Below are 16,230 nucleotides of genomic sequence, written 5' to 3' on the forward strand. Positions count from 1 at the left end.
TCACTGACAGTCCATCCTTGGTTCCTGCATCACACATGTTGGACCTTCTTCCGTTCCCCAACCAACCCTGTTGAGCTTTCTTGGTCTCCTCACTACCTCTGGTTCTCTCGTCAGTTTTCGCAGATCCTCAGCAATCTCCTCACTGACTTCTACTTAATTTTTTTTGTGATCCTTATAAACCCTTCTCTAGCTTCACCATCCCTGCCAGATCCTCCTTAGTCCGTAACCATCCCTGCCAGATCCTCTTTGGTGAGAGGGTTTTATTGAACCTTTTCATAACCCTCGCCACCTCCACCAGATCTTTGATTTTCACATTACCCCCACCAGACCCTTCTCAATCACATCATCCCCATCAGATCCTACTCAGTCCCCTCAACACCCCCCACTTGAACCTTCTCAGTACCCCCCCCCGATACCCCTGCAAAATCACCCTTGGAATTCCTTGACCACCACCATTGAGACATAACTACTGGAGGAACTCGTCAGGTTGAGAAGCAATTGTGAGGGGAAAGGAATAGTTGACATCTTCGTTGAGACCTTGCATCAGGACCCTCAGCAGTCCATTCATCACTCCTATCAGATCCTCCTCAGTTCCAACAGCATCAGCTGATTCATGGCCCCATTAAAACTCACTCCTTGGTGTTTGTACCAATCCCGCCAAACCCTGCTTGGCCATCGCACCACTTCTGCTGGACCTTCCTTGGTCCCCACATCAATGCCATGGATCCCTCCTTGACCCCTACACATCATGCCAGACCTTTCTGGTACCTATACCATTCACTTCAGACCCTCCTTGTACCCCACCACAATCCCACTAGACCTTCCTTGACATCGCTGCTGGACATTCCTTGGACCCAACGTCACTCCTAGTGGACCTTCCTTGGACCCCAACATCACTCCTAGTGGACCTTCCTTGGACCCCAACATCACTCCTAGTGGACCTTCCTTGGACCCCAACATCACTCCTAGTGGACCTTCCTTGGACCCAACATCACTCCTAGTGGTGGACCTTCCTTGGACCCCAACATCACTCCTAGTGGACCTTCCTTCCCTGGACCTGTGCCGAATCCATCACACTCTCCACACTTTCTCTACCTGTTCCCTCTCTTGCAACTCCCCTCCCTTGTATCATACTTAATTTTGGTCCCACCCATATCTCTTCCTTTCCTTCCTTCCCTCCTCCCTTCCCTCCTTCTTTCCTTCCTTCCCTCCTCCCTCCTCCGCTCGCTCGCTCCCGCATCGCCCCTCCCCCCCCCCACACACACACACAGCGCGGGCGGGTGGGCGGCCGTTGAGCGCGAGCCCCAACTCGAACCCGAGCTCGAGCGCGGCGGCGGTTGTTCGTTCAGCGAGGGAGGGGGAGGGGAGGAGGAGGAGGGTGAGAGAGGAGAACGCGCAGGCGCACAAGCTGCCGGCCGAGGGGAAAAAAAAGGCAGCGAGGGGAAAAAAAAGCCCGGAGCGGCCGAACGGCGCGTGCGCGGCGCGTCTGGGTCGAAGTGCGCAAGTGCTCGGGGCTGTAAAGCCTTAAAGCTGGCAAGTCCTGAATGGTAAAAAACAGGCGTCCCGGACCGCTGACTCGAGGATTTCCATTGCAGCAAGCAAAGTTTTAACCGAGCCACTTGCTCCGGCTGTCTCCATGCTGGCCGCGGGCCTGCATTGTTTGGTTTTGTGAGGAAGGAAGAAGGAAGAGGTGGCGGTGGTGTGATTATATATTTTATTTTTCCCCCTCCCTTTTTTTCCGGAGGTAATTTTTCTGCCTCCGATTTTTTTTTTGAGGGGGGGAGGGAGGGAGAGGAGTGTTGAAGAGAGGAATATGGAGGGCCCGCGGTGTAGCGGGCAGAAGCAGAGGCGATCGCGCTCTCACCGGGATCGGGCGAGGAGGAGGGAGGGTGCGAGCCGCGGCGCCCGGCCCCGCAGCCCTTCGTCGGGCTCTGAACGGGACGAGAAGCCGAGCCCCGGCCAGGCGCCGGCCAGCGCGGCCCCCTCCCGCTGTTGCCGGCCTCCCCGCCGCAAGAGGAGGGCATCCAGCTCTCAGGAAGAGGACATCATCGACGGCTTTGCCATCGCCAGCTTCGCTACTCTGGAGGCTTTGGAGGTAAGAAGAGACAGCCGTCCCCTCCGCTGCACCACCGGGGCTGCTTCCTTCCTCCTCTCCCTCCTTCATTCTCTCCTTTCCTGTCTCCTTCTCGGTTTCCCTCCCTCCTTCTAACCCACACCAGTCATACCCGTGCCCTTTACAACTGACAGTCCAGTCAAATGCCACTTTACCCGGCCCTCAAACCCCTCAGTGCGTACACAAGGAAGCTTTATTGTCAGGTTGTTGCTGTCCTTGTATTTATCTTCCAAAAAAAATCTGCACTGTTTGCAAAATAATAGGCAGTAAAGCTGTCATAGTTTAAAAAAATATTTCTGAACCTCCCCTAGTTGTTTTACTTAATTTCTCTCTACTGACTTTTTTTGGGGAGGTGGGGTTGGAGAAAAATAAAAGCCATCATCCAAGTAGATATCGAATTGACAACGTATAAGATGAGACGATCAAATGTTGGCAGAAGGGAATTGTCAACTTTTAGTGACGCCATGAATCTTCTGAAACTGATGTTGGTTATGTAAAACGGCGACGAAATAGAACTTCTGGTCTGGCATAATCAGCTTTGGGGGGGAAATATTGTTGTGCTTCTGTGCAGTTTTACTGATTTATTTTCTGATTACAAGATTTTTTCATCTTTGATTGCACCGTTTTATCTTTGGGAACACTAATCCTACTAAGTTATTCAGTGTGATTTTTGGATGTACTTGTTAGTACATTTAGTGCTGCTTAATGTTTTAAATTACAGTGGGATTTGAGGAGTTTAGACTGTAATGCTTTCTAGTTGTCAAATAACTTTCATCTTCCCATAACTCTCTCTTCTCCCCCCCCCCCCCCCCCCCCCCCCCCCCCCCACACACACACACACACACACACACAATGTGTGGGGGGGGGGGGGGAGTTGGAAGTGTATGCAGATTGTTAGCTGTCTTAAATATTTTAATTCATTAACGTTTTTTTGTTCTAATATTTTGTCAGCATGCTCCACTCCCTCCACCCTTTCATCCCCTCAGGTTACTGTGTGCACAACATATTTAACACTTCTTCTAAAATTAACGCAAGATATGACAATTTAACAATCTTTTCTGTAATAGCATTGAAATTATTTTAATTTTAGAGAGATTTTGGATTCTTCACTTTCGAACTTGTGGAATAAATTTTCAGCAGCTTTTTTCGAAAAGTCATTGATTGAAACACAAATTCAAGTATGCTCAAATTTGTTTTATAAACTTGGACTTGGTGTTCTATATTAGTGTGTGGAAAGGATGTATCATAGTCAGTTGGTGACTGTTTCATTGTCAGTGTCCTGGACATAGGCCATGTTTGTCAGCAGATTTTTATTTACTAAACTAGATCTGGAAAGTTATTTTTAAATTTTATTATTTGCCAACTCAATTTTTTAAGTCTTTTGTATTTTCTAGAAACCCAGAGATATTTACTGTGGTGTTCATTCTATTGTGAAGTAAAATATATTTCAAAAATAATGATGCTTTGGATGAAAAGTTATTGCTGTGCGACCAGGGTTTTGTTACTTCCCAGAGATGAAAGTAAAATGCTCTTAAGCTATAAGGGTCACAACACAGAAATGCAGTAAAACATTTACATAATGCTATTTTGGAATATGTATACAACAGGTGAAAAAGAAATTGAGGTTAAAACAAATTGTCAAGTGTGTGTGTAGTACAATTGAAGTTGGCTTTGTTGGATGTTTTCTGGTATTTGAAAGCAATACCAAAATAGTGACTTTCATCTAATGATTCAATGAAGCAAATCCCAATTACCTGTGATAGCCTGAATGTATAAACATCAGGATGATGGTCATTTCTGAACTAAAACTGTGACTGAAATATTTTATTTAATTGGATACTTTTTGTCATGTTTGATGGATAAGATTATGAGCATGTATTTTCTTGGGTTGAGAGAAATTTTAGGGAATGTGCTAAAATTGTTCCTTAATTTTATTGGATAGCTTTAAAGTTGTGGTTCTTGGTATCTGCTTTGACATGAATGTGACAACTTCCATTGTAACTGGTGTAGTTTTGTGACTGAGCATATAGTTTCAAACTTTTATTCAAAAATACTAATTTGAGGAAGTCAATGTGGTGACTGAAATGCATCTATCTTCAATTTATGTGGGGATACTTAACCACAATGTGGCATTTGACTAGTTTGGGGGAGGGGAAGGGGGTAGGGAGGGAACAGATTAATGTTTTAAATTGCTACTACCGAAGTAAATGGTTCCAAATTTACTGGTTACCTTTGAGGGGAATTGTAAATAATACTTCAAATTATGCCTAATTGCTTTCATTTTGAGATGTTGCAATTTACTGGCTTTAACTCTACCTTTTAAAGAGTAAAATGTATAGAATAAATTACTCCTACATTGTGATTTTTTTTTTTTTGAGATACACTGTCTAGCAAGCAGTCTTTTGGTGACTGTTTTGCAAGTGTTGCATATTGTACAATCTGAGAATTTTGCTTGCTCTTTGCAGGAATTGCTGAGTTGATGCAGAATTTGTAAAGAAAAATTCCATACTTTCAGGGGATTTTCAACTGTACATTCCCTGATGATAGCTATGGGAGTGTGTTCATTTATTAATAGTTTTTTACTTTGGCTTGGTAATTTCTGTTCTTCAGTACAAAAGGATTTATTTAAAAACTCTGATTTGATTGTAGTTTGTCATTTAATTCTATAACCTCAACACAAATTGCTTTAATTGGATTATAGTATGCTGGGGTAAGGCCATTCAGACTTTTGACTATTTGATGAGATGGTTAATCTGTGTCCTAACTGAAAAATAGCAAATTTCTTCAACCTTGGATAGAACATTTATCAATTGAGCAGGTTTCTGTTTTTGATGGAGGAGGGCTTGACACTTCCACTATCTTTTTTAGTAAACCATGTCTGGTAATTTCTCTCTCAAAAGTCTTGGTTCAGATATGACTTAAACTCATCAGCATAAAAAGGTTATGAAGTTGCCCCTGCTTTAAAAATTCTTCTTATGACCTATATGAATTGAAGTTAAAATAAAAATGCTAGTAATGTATTATAAATCTTTTTGCTCCTGCTAGTTTCAAAGGTTCTTTATTTGTCACATACAGCAATTTGTGTAGTGAAATGCGGATTGCCATTGCAGCACATTAAAACGAATACAATAATAAAGAAATTTAAACATAAAAACATCCCCCCCACAATGGCTCCCCATTATGAGGGAAGGCACAAAGTCCAGTCCACATCCCCATTGTCGGGCCTACTGAGGCCTCCGCAGTCGCCTTTACGGAGGTCCGATGTTCCAGGCCCTTTTCGCCGGGTGATGGTGCTCCAGTGTTGGGAGACGCCGGAGTGTCTCCCGATACACAGTTTGTGTGTTCTGTCAAAATCTGAGGTTGAAGTAAATTATAGTTGAAGATGTTGCACACTAAGTTTTATTGGGTGTATAAAATTCCATTTCTATTTTACATTTTTAATTATGCAAAACGTTCTTTGGCAACGGTTCATAGGATTTTTTCCGTCTATGTAGCTAGATTGGAATTTGGAATTTTATATTATCATAACGCAAAGAACAAGTGGCATATTTTGAAGTGAAAGTGGAGTTGATGTGAAGGCATTTAACAATTGTGTAGATGTAGATACATTTTGGTGAATGGAGATTTTCTTGTCTGAGCTAATGCTGAGAAAATGAATTGAATCGAAGTGAACAGACCGAGCTTATTCCATCTTAAACATTTTTTGGGGTGAAAAAAGGGGAGATCAACACAAACTGTCCCTTAATTCCCAAAAGACTACAAATTTCTGCAATGTAGTATTGTAACATTGGATTCTCATTATGTTATAACTGGAAAAGATGTAGCATTTTGATAGTTCTTTACTTTTATGTTTGACTTGTGTTTGGCTCTGTTTTAATCTTGCCTTGCGTGGTACTACTGTTAGTTCAGTTCAGATTGTTACTTTGATTAGGGAAGCTTTGTGTTTTAACATTAAGTATATACAATATAGAAACAGGAGTAGACTATTTGGACCTTGCTCGGCCATTGTACCATCTCGTATTCCTTGATCTCTTTCGTATCCAAAAGTGTATCAATCTTAATTTGGAATTTTCCCAGTGACTGAGGCTTCTCTGCCTGCTTGGATAGAGAGGGCTTTGGATTTTCTGATCTGAGTAAAGAAATTTAATTTGTCCTAATATACAGCTCATTATTTTGAGTCTAACCTCTGGTTGATGATGTATTTTTCTCCTGCACCTGTCCTATTAAAGAACTTCTAAACTCTTAGTGTTGTATGCTTAGTCTGTTCTTGTAGGACAAACATCAACCCAGGAATTTATTCGGTATATAAAATAGTTCTGGCATGAGCTTATGATATGTTTCTATACTTGTACTCCAATCCTTTTGCAATAAAGGACAATGTACTGCCATCCTAATTTATTTCTGCATCTGCATGTTTACTCTGAGATTGTATACATGGATACAGAAATTGAGCACCAAAAAAATTAATATTCTGTGATTTTTAAAGAAATGCTCTTCCATTCTATTAAAAAAAATTAAAAATTAAACAGTCGGACTGTACATTTTTTTTCAGATTGGCATGACATTCTGGCATGGACTGATATGTGGCAGACAATATTTGTGCTACAAATGCCAAGCTATTGCCTTCAACTGCTGCTATAACTGCCAAGTCCCTAACTGTCAATATCCTGAGGGTCACTGTTGACCTGCAACTCCACTGAGCAGCCAATAAATACGGTACTTGAGCATGTCTGAGGCTGGGTACCTTGAAGGCGGTGATTTTCCTGCTCTCACACCAAAGCCTTTTGACCATCGGTAGAATGATGTTCTATGTTGTTTTGACTGTCTTTCTAAATTTTGAAATTACACAAATTTAAAAAACCTCTTGTAACAATTACATATTTGTAGCACAGTTAGCATAATTTCTACTGTCTGAGGACAGGTCCTGACCTGAAATTTTGCCAATCCACGTTCTCCAAGGATGTTGCCTGGCCCACTGAGTTACTCCACCGCTTTGTTTCTTAATTTCATCTGAGTAGCGCTGTGGGTACAAGTTCTGCTTTTGGAATAGTTGAGTACAATCTAGGTGGAACACTCTGATGTCTGTTTGATTATCTCGTCAGAGAGAAACTACATTTCCAAATGCCTGTCTGTATTTTTGGATTTGTGTCTATATGAAACAGTCCTTGGCAGTCTTTGGGGAAACAATTATCTTTCATATTATATAATTGTTTCTCTTCCACCAATGGCATAAAACATAGTATCTGGTCAGTTATCACAGTATCACTGATGGAAGCTTATTTTAGACAAATATATGCATTATTTCCAATGTCACAACTGTGAGTTTCCATTTCAGAATTATTGCATTGCCTATTAAACACTTTGGGATCTTATGATTTATGAAACATGCTAAGCAAAGTTAGATAAACATTTCAAACAGGGATATCTGACAAGCTGAATTGTATATTTATGACCTATTTAATATTAGTATTGCTGGGTTGTCACTGGGTTAAACAAAACAAGTATTCAATTAAATATTCCATTAGGATGTATATTTCTGTTGTCCCTAACAGTTCAGTTGGAAGTAGGGTCTCAATCTGAAATGTTTCATGTTCATGTTCTCCAGAGATGCTGCCTGACCTGTTGAGTTACTCCAGCACTTTGTGTCCGTGAGAGTCGGGAATCAATATTGCATCTTTACAACACTTTGATTAGGCTGCATTTGGAATATTGTGTGCAGTTCTGGTCGCCCATGACAGGAAAGATGTGGAGGTACTGGACAGGGTTACCAGAATGTGGCCTGGATTAAAGGTATTAGTGAAAAGGAAGGGTTGAACAAATTGTTTTCTCTGGAACCTCAGAGGTTGAGGGGAGACCTGATAGAAATATATAAAAATTAGAGACAGTCGGAACCTTTTTGCCAGGGTGTACTAGAGGGCATAGCTTTAAGGTGAGAGGGGCAAAGTTTAAAAGATGTGTGGGGTAAGTTTCTTAAAAAGATGTGATGGGTGCTTGATGCCAGGGATAGTGGGGGAAGCAGATACGATAATGGTATTTAAAATACTTTTAGATAGGCACATTGATATGGATCATGTGCAGGCAGAAATTAGTTAACTTGGCATCATGTTTGACACTGATGTTGTGTACCGAAGAGTCTGTTCTATCTTAATCACTTGGGTCGGGTCTGATGGGGTGGCAGATTTCATTCTTTGAAATATGTTAGTGGAAAATCTGGCAGTAGTTACTTCCAATAGTTTTTAAATTCTAAATATTATATATTTTTTTAAATTCCTAAATACCACACTGGGATTTGATGTATTTTTGAATCGGTAGTTGCAGGCTCTTGGATAGGAGTTGATTTTGGTATCTTAATGGTGGTGTACTGCTACAGCAATGTTGAATACAGTTATAGGATATGTTGTAGGGGCAGTTTCCTATTACTTGCAGATGAATTTTATGCTTTGATCATTAAAATGCTTGTAAAAAATATTACCAACTGCCAGGATGGTGAATGATTTGATTTTGCAAGTTTGGTATGGTGGATAAGGCCAGTGTGGAAGCACAGTTTTCTACAAATGGGCCGGAGGTGTCTATATGGAAGATTTTGGAGGGCATTGCAGCAACGACATTGGTAGTATCTTTCCATTGCCTGATTAGTGTAGATATTGCAGGTTTCTGAAGTGTATAGGGAGGTTTCATTGCTGCCTGGTAGTTCTATGCCAGATCTGCGTTCTTGATCTTGAAACACTAGTTACCTCAATGAATGGAAGGCAGTGGTGAATTTCATTATCGATGTTGGCTTTCGTTAAAAGGTCTATGTATTCCGAGGTATTAATATTTTCTGGTAATTGGTGGGAGGGCGCAAGTTCATAAAATATATTTTTTGGCCGTACACCTGGCAGTAATCTGGATCGATTGGCTAGGTGGGCAGAGGAATGGTTGATGGAATTTAATACAGAGAAGTGTGAGGTGTTGTATTTTGGGATGTTGAACAAGGGCAGGACCGACACAGTAAGTGGTAGGCCTTTGGATAGTGTTTTGGAGCAGAGGTATCTAGGAGTACAACAAGTGCATGGTTCCTTGAAGGTCTAGTCGCAGGTAGATAAGGTGGTTAAAAAGGCTTTTGGCATTTTGGCCTTCATCAGTCAGAGTATTGAGGAGAGAAGTTGGGAGGTCTTGTAGCATTTGTAGAAGATGTTGGTGAGACTGGATTTAGAATATTATGTTCTGTTCTGGGCACCATGTTACAGGAAAGATATTGTCAAGCTTGAAAGGGTTCAGAAAAGATTTACGAGGATGTTGCCAGGTCTAGAGGGTGTGAGCTATAGGGAGAGGTTAAGTAGGCTGGGTCGCTATTCCATGGAGCGTAGGAGGATGAGGGGAGATCTTATAGAGGTATACAAAATCATGAGAGGAATATATCAGGTAGATGCACAGTCGTTTACCCAGTGTAGGGGAATCGAGGACCAGAGGACATGGGTTCAAGGTGAAGGGGAAAAGATTTAATAGGAATCCAAGGGATAACTTTTTCCCACAGAGGTTGATGGGTGTACGAAACAAGCTGTCAGAGGAGGTAGTTGAGGCTGGGACTATCCCATAGTTTATGAAACAGTTGGACAGGTACATGCATAGGACAGGTTTGGAGGGTTATGGACCAAGCGCAGGCAAGTGGGACTAGGGTAGCTGGGACATTGTTGGCCGGTATGGGCGTGTTGGGCCAAAGGACCTGTTTCCACACCATCACTCTGACTCTTGACCACTGCTATTCCACCATCAATGATGCTTATCACTCCATCACTGCCTCACTTTGGGAAATCCAACCACCTGCCTAAGCTGCTTCCTGCATATAGACAGAAGGGGCAGCCCCAGTAGTGAGAACTAGGGAGCTTGTCAGGGGAGGCAGAGAAACCACTCCAGCATTGCTTGGAGTTGATAGAGTGGGTGGTGTTCAAAGACATGGCTGTTACTGACTTCATAGGAAATGTGTGGAGGAGTGTCTTTCCACCAAAACCATTTCAATGTTCCCCAGTCAGAGCCTTGGATGAACCAGGAGGTCTGCAATCTTCTGAGGACCAGATTTTGGGCATGTAAGTCTGACTATGCTGGTTGATTTGAAAAGTCCAGGTACAATCGTTAGGGCCATCAAAAAAAGCTAAAAGGGGCCTTTGCTCTAAATTGAAGAATAAGATGAACATTCAGCAGCCTGAACATTCCCAAAAAAGGTGATAATCCCCATTTTTATTCCTTTACTCCAGCCAGAGAGACTCATTGGCCATTTATTTCCCCCCCCCCCCTCACCCTCACCTAGATGGAAGAAGCATAGAGTTCCCCTGGTTCTTGCCTTTCACCTTATCGGCCTCCACGTCCAACATTTCTGCAACCTAATGTGATCCCACAGCACCTGTATTCCACTCGGGTAGCTTACTCTTAATTGGTCTCCGCTGTTAGAGAATGGTGAACCGAGTTGTTGACTCAGCTGAGAGTGGAATAATGTGTAGGAAGAAACTGCAGATGCTGGTTTAAATCGAAGATCGACACAATGCTGGAGTAACTCAGTGGGACAGGCAGAATCTCTGGAGAGAAGGAATAGGTGAAGTTTTGGGTCGAGACCCTTCATTCAATTCAAATCAATTGCCCTTTATTGTCCTTCAAACATGCAAGTTTTGAATGGAATTTCATTCCTGCAGTCATAACTGCAAAAAAAAGACCAAAACACACAATTAACACAATCCCACGTAAACATCCATCACAGTGAATCTCCAAACACCTCCTCACTGTGATTGAAGGCAAAAGTCTTATCTCTTACCTGTCCTTTGTTCTTCTCCTGCGGTCAGGCAGCCAAACTGCAATGTTGAGGCGACCAGGGCTCCCGATGTTAAAGCCCCCGGCGGGCGATGGTAAGTCCTGTGACCGTTAAGCCGCGCCAAGCATTGTCAGGCCCTGGTCCGGGCTGATTCAAACCCTAGATTCAGATGGGAGAAGTTGTCGTTGCGGGAGCTCTGAAAAATCGGTCTCCCACCAGGGACCTGCGAGCTCCCGACTCCACCGTCCACAGGGCCCGCGGCCGAAGCTCCTAAACTCCGAAGTCGGGTCGCAGCCGCAACAGCTCCGAAGTCAGCCAGCTCCGCCATGGTGTGTCCGCAGGCTCTATGGCTGGAGCCCTCGGGTCGATCCCGGTTGGTGGCCGCCAGCTCCGTGATGTTAGGCCCCAACGACAACGGAGACACAACAAGGGAAAAATCGCGTCCCCCGTTCAGGGAAGAGATTAAAAAGTTTTCCCCCACCACCTACCCGCCCCCCACATATACACAGCTAAAATAAAACCAAAACCTACTCCCACATGACAAAGAAAAAAAAAAGACAGATGGACTGCAGGTAGCCGCTGCCACTTCAGACTGATGTCAGGGGAGTGGGTGGTACATAGATGCAGTACAATAGATGAGGTTGGAGGAGGTGCAAGTGAACCTCTGCCTCACCTGAAAAGACTGTCGGAGTCCTTGGATGGAGTCGAGGGAGGAGGTATAGGGACAGGTGTGGCAGAGGTTCACTTGCACCTTCTACAACCTCATCTACTGTATCTGCTGTTCCAGGTGTGGACTCCTGTACATCGGCGAGACCGAGCGCAGGCTTGGCGATCGTTTAGCTGAACAGCTTTGCTCGTCAACGTAAACCTACCTGATCTCCGTGTTGCTCAACACTCTAACGCCCCCCTCCCATTCCCACACTGACGTTTCTGTCCTGGGCCTCCTCCATTGTCGGAGTGAGATGCAACGCAAATTGGAGGAACAGCATCTTGTATTTCACGAGCAGCTTACACCCCAGCGGTATGAACATTGACTTCTCTAACTTCAACTACCCCTTGCTTTCCCTCTTTCTCGCTCCCCTCCCCTTCCCAGTTCTACAACCAGTCTTATAGTCTCCAACTACATTTTATCTCTGTTTGCTTTGTTTTTGCCTTCTCCCAACTAACAATGATCTATGGTAGACTCAATTTTTGAAGAATGTTCTTCAGTTTGAAGAAGGGTCTCGACCCGAAACGTCACCCATTCCTTTGCTCCAGAGATGTTGCCTGTCCCGCTGAGTTATTCCAGCATTTTGTGTCTACCTTTGATTTAAACCAGTATCTGCAGTTCTTTCCTAACAATGATCTATTCTACACTCCTCTGACATCTGTCTGAAGAAGGCTCGACCCGAAACATCACCCATTTGTTCTCTCCAGAGATGCTGCCTGAGTTGCTCCAGCATTTTGTGTATATCTGAGAGTGGAATAATGTTTATTAAACACTTGTATTTCACATAGGTGACCCACCCCTCCCCTACCTGGTGTAATGGCTTTTCAGGTAATGGAAATTTGCTCTTAGGGCCACTATGTGAAAACGAAAATTTGAGGTATAGAATTAAATGAGCTCTCACAGAATTTTTGTGGAGGGAAAATAAATAAACAATGTGTTTTTATCAACTCTTATTTCTTGAGCACGCACCAATGATGAGGCTTCACATTATAGAATATTGTGATATTGACCTTTTTCTAGGTGTGCATCCCATTTATAACATGCGGGTTGTTTGTAGTGCTTTTTTTTTTTTTTTGCATTGTTCATTTATAACAATCTTTCAATGGCTTATTAGGATTTACGTGGTTCTGAAATTTTGGGGCTGCGGGTTTGATTGCAGGCAATTTTATAGTTTTGATTTACTTGCACGTTATTGTGTATAGGATGGATGTGATCCTTGATGTCTCACAATTTTGAATTGTGCACACAAGTTTCTGAATCTTGCAGTGGTGGGTTTTCTGTTTGTTGGTATGACAACCCGATATGAGCTTGGTGCTGGTGCCAACCTGTTAAGCACACTGTGTACTTACTAATGGATGGTTGGGAGGGATGCAAATGGCTATCATTGTAATCTTATATAGCATCAACACCATTTTTCAATTGTGATTTGGTAACATAGAAACAAGCTATTCATCTCCTCCTTGTTTGTTCTATCATTGATGGTTTAATTGCACACTGCCAATGCCTTAAAACTCGTATCCCATTTTCTGAATCTGTTTTTAAGAAAATAATTGTGGCAGGAATTGCACATTTTTTTTTAGAAGTAAAATCTATTTCCATTTGCAATAGTGAAGGAAACACCAACCTGAAGTAAGTCCTAGATGGCTGAGCTTAATTTTTTTAAATTGTGGAATTCCTTGTAGTAATCAAACTTGCCATCCACTTTAAGATAAAACTTTTTGTTTGGAGTTTGATATTGGTGTGGAGCAAAGCTGTGCTGCATTGCTAATGGGTTTTGGAATCTTTAGTACCTTGGAGTTTACCTGGACAGTAAACTGGACTGTTCCAGGAACGCTGAGACACTGTATAAGAAGACAGAGCTGTCTGTACTTTCTGAGGAGTCTCTGCTCTTTCAACGTTTGCAGTAAGATGCTACAGATGTTCTACCAATAAGTGGTGGCCAGTGCCATCTTCTACACTGTTGTGTGCTGTGGTAGCAGGGCAAAGGCCCTGGATGGCAACAAAGTCAACAAGCTAATCAGGAAGATAGACACAAAGCTGGAATAACTCAGCTGGATAGGCAGCATTTCTGGAGAGAAGGAATGAGTGAGGTTTCGGGTTGAGACCCTTCTTCAGACTAATCAGGAAGGCAGGCTCCATCCTGGCAGTGGAGTTGGATTCATTGGAGGTGGTCTTGGAGGAGAGGATGCTCCTCGAACTGCGCAGCATCTTGAACAATACAGCTCACGCCCTCCATGACACTGGTCGACCGGAGGGCAACAGACTGGTTCCACCAAGAAGCAGCATAGAACGCCACAGGAGATCCTTTTTCTCCTGTAGCTATCAAACTGTACAACTCCTCCCCTTCTGTCGTGATCCCCCTCCCCAATCTTTGCACATCCCATATCCTGGATTTTCCACATCACTTTCATGTTTCATGTATCTTGTGTTTTATGACTATTGGCAGACTAATTTTCCTCCTGAGATAAAGTTCAATTTCCTTTGTATGCTTAATTATGTTATTTAGTGCTGTCAATCTGAATTGAATTGAGAATGTATGGTAGTTTGTTCAACATCACCCAATTTCAGACCAACTAGTCTGGGAACTGATTTCCCAAATAATGCTGTTTTGTGTCTCATACACCTGATGAAGGGCAATTCTTGAGTAATTTCTCTGCATGTACTAATTTCAGTGTGTTAAGCTTGCATAATGTCAGGAATACAAAGGTGCCACTAGTATTTGCATCTTTGGTGTCCTTTATAGTTAAAACCTGATTGATATGTTCCAAGAAAAAATGGATATTTGGAAAAACTTCAGTTTTTACTGTCTCTGAATGGAGCCATTCGGGCACAGTACCTTGTATCTTCCGAAGAGTCCGCCAGGGACTATACTGGAAGTTGGACAATTTTATACTAGACAATTTTTACATTTTACATTTAACCTACAAACCTGTACGTCTTTGGAGTGTGGGAGGAAACCGAAGATCTCGGAGAAAACCCATGCAGGTCACGGGGAGAACGTACAGACAGCGCCCGTAGTCGGGATTGAACCCGGGTCTCCGGTGCTGCATTTTGCTGCAAGGCAGTAACTCTACCACTGCGCCACCATGACTGCCCATAGCACCAATAGCTATGTTCATCAGAGAGAACCAGCTTAAAATTGTAACTGATGTTGATATGCCAAGCACACCACAAGAACATCTGCTAAAGGCAGTACTCCGTGGTGTAGAGGAAAGACAATTTTAATACAGCAGAACCAATAAATAAAACATACCCATTGACATTTGAAGGCATCTTCCCCTAACAGTTGTGACCAGGCTCCTTTAGAGAAGGCCTATGCAGTCTCTGCAGAGAAGCTGAGGTGTGGTACAGGTGAATCGAACTGGCAGCTTACATTACAGCCTCCATCTGGTGAGTAGACATTTGGTCTGTCGAATACCTTCAAACCTGCAGATTGCAATGTTGTATATGGGCAAAGCATATAAATGATTTGTGCAAAAAGCTACAATTTAGCAGTAGAGTGTATAGATAGTGTTGGTACATAATGATTGTATCTTTTGATGAGAAGTCATGGTTTCACCACGTACTCTGGCTACTTGAGCATAGAATCCATGCTGGCTGCCACTTCTTTACTGAGGGGAGTACTACACAGGTTGAAGAAGCTGTCTTTTGGTTTAACATGAAATGTAATTCCTATATGCCATCTTAGATGATCATAATATTTAGTGCCATTTTTGAAGGGGGGGGTGGGGGGTGGAAAGGCGGTTCTTTGTCAGTTCCTTGTCAATACTAATTGCTTGCCCCTTTTAAAAATTGGTTGCAGTAACTTCAGTTCTGAAGTGTTTTGTTTGTTCTATGCTTTTAAATGCCCTGAAATAATAAAGTATGCCATTTATAAGCTCCCTTCTGTGCTTGCATCAGTCTGGAGCTAGCTTTCAAATTTGTCAGAAATGGAAATATGAGATTACTTTTCAATCAAATTATTGGTAATCCTTTTTCTCTGTGCAATTATCCTGATCTAACCCTTCTGCCCCAACATCCCTTAATGTCTTAAATATTTTTTGTAAATACTCACTGACCTGAGTTTCAGGGCTCTCTTGGCTGGAGAATTCCAGAGAATAGCCTGACATCGGTGATGGGGAAGATGCTGGAGTCAATTATAAAATGTGAAATAGCGGTACATTTGGATAGCAGTATCAGGATCGATCCGAGTCAGCATGGATTTACGAAGGGGAAATCATGCTTGACTAATCTTCTGGAATTTTTTGAGGATGTAACAAGGGGGGAGCCAGTGGATGTAGTATACCTGGACTTTCAGAAAGCATTTGATACGGTCCCACATGGGAGATTAGTGGGCACAATTAGGGCACATGGCATTGGGGGTAGAGTGCTGACATGGATAGCAAATTGGTGGGCAGAGAGGCAACAAAGAGTAGGGATTAACGGGTCCCTTTCAGAATTGCAGGCAGTGACTAGTAAGGCTCGGTGCTGGGACCACAGCTATTTACAATGTACATCAATGAGTTCGATGAAGGGATTGAAAGTAATATTAGAAAATTTGCAGATGACAGAAAGCTGGGTGACAGTGGGAACTGAGGAGGATGCTATGAGAATGCAGGGTGACTTGGACAGGTTGGGTGAGTGGGC

At 42.8% G+C, this 16,230-nt stretch overlaps 1 protein-coding gene across 1 annotated transcript in view; it reads left to right on the top strand.

Annotated features, from left to right (window-relative positions):
• Positions 1-1,436: 1,436 nt before the first annotated feature.
• fbrsl1 (fibrosin-like 1) overlaps positions 1,437-16,230 on the top strand; it is a 529,496-nt gene continuing 514,702 nt past the window's right edge. The window contains 1 exon segment of the mRNA XM_055655520.1: positions 1,437-2,095. Coding sequence (XP_055511495.1) covers positions 1,814-2,095 — 282 coding nt within the window. The 5' untranslated portion in view covers positions 1,437-1,813.

This window comes from Leucoraja erinacea, chromosome 25 (genome assembly GCF_028641065.1).
Source record: "Leucoraja erinacea ecotype New England chromosome 25, Leri_hhj_1, whole genome shotgun sequence".
NCBI classification, from domain to species: Eukaryota; Metazoa; Chordata; class Chondrichthyes; order Rajiformes; family Rajidae; genus Leucoraja; species Leucoraja erinaceus.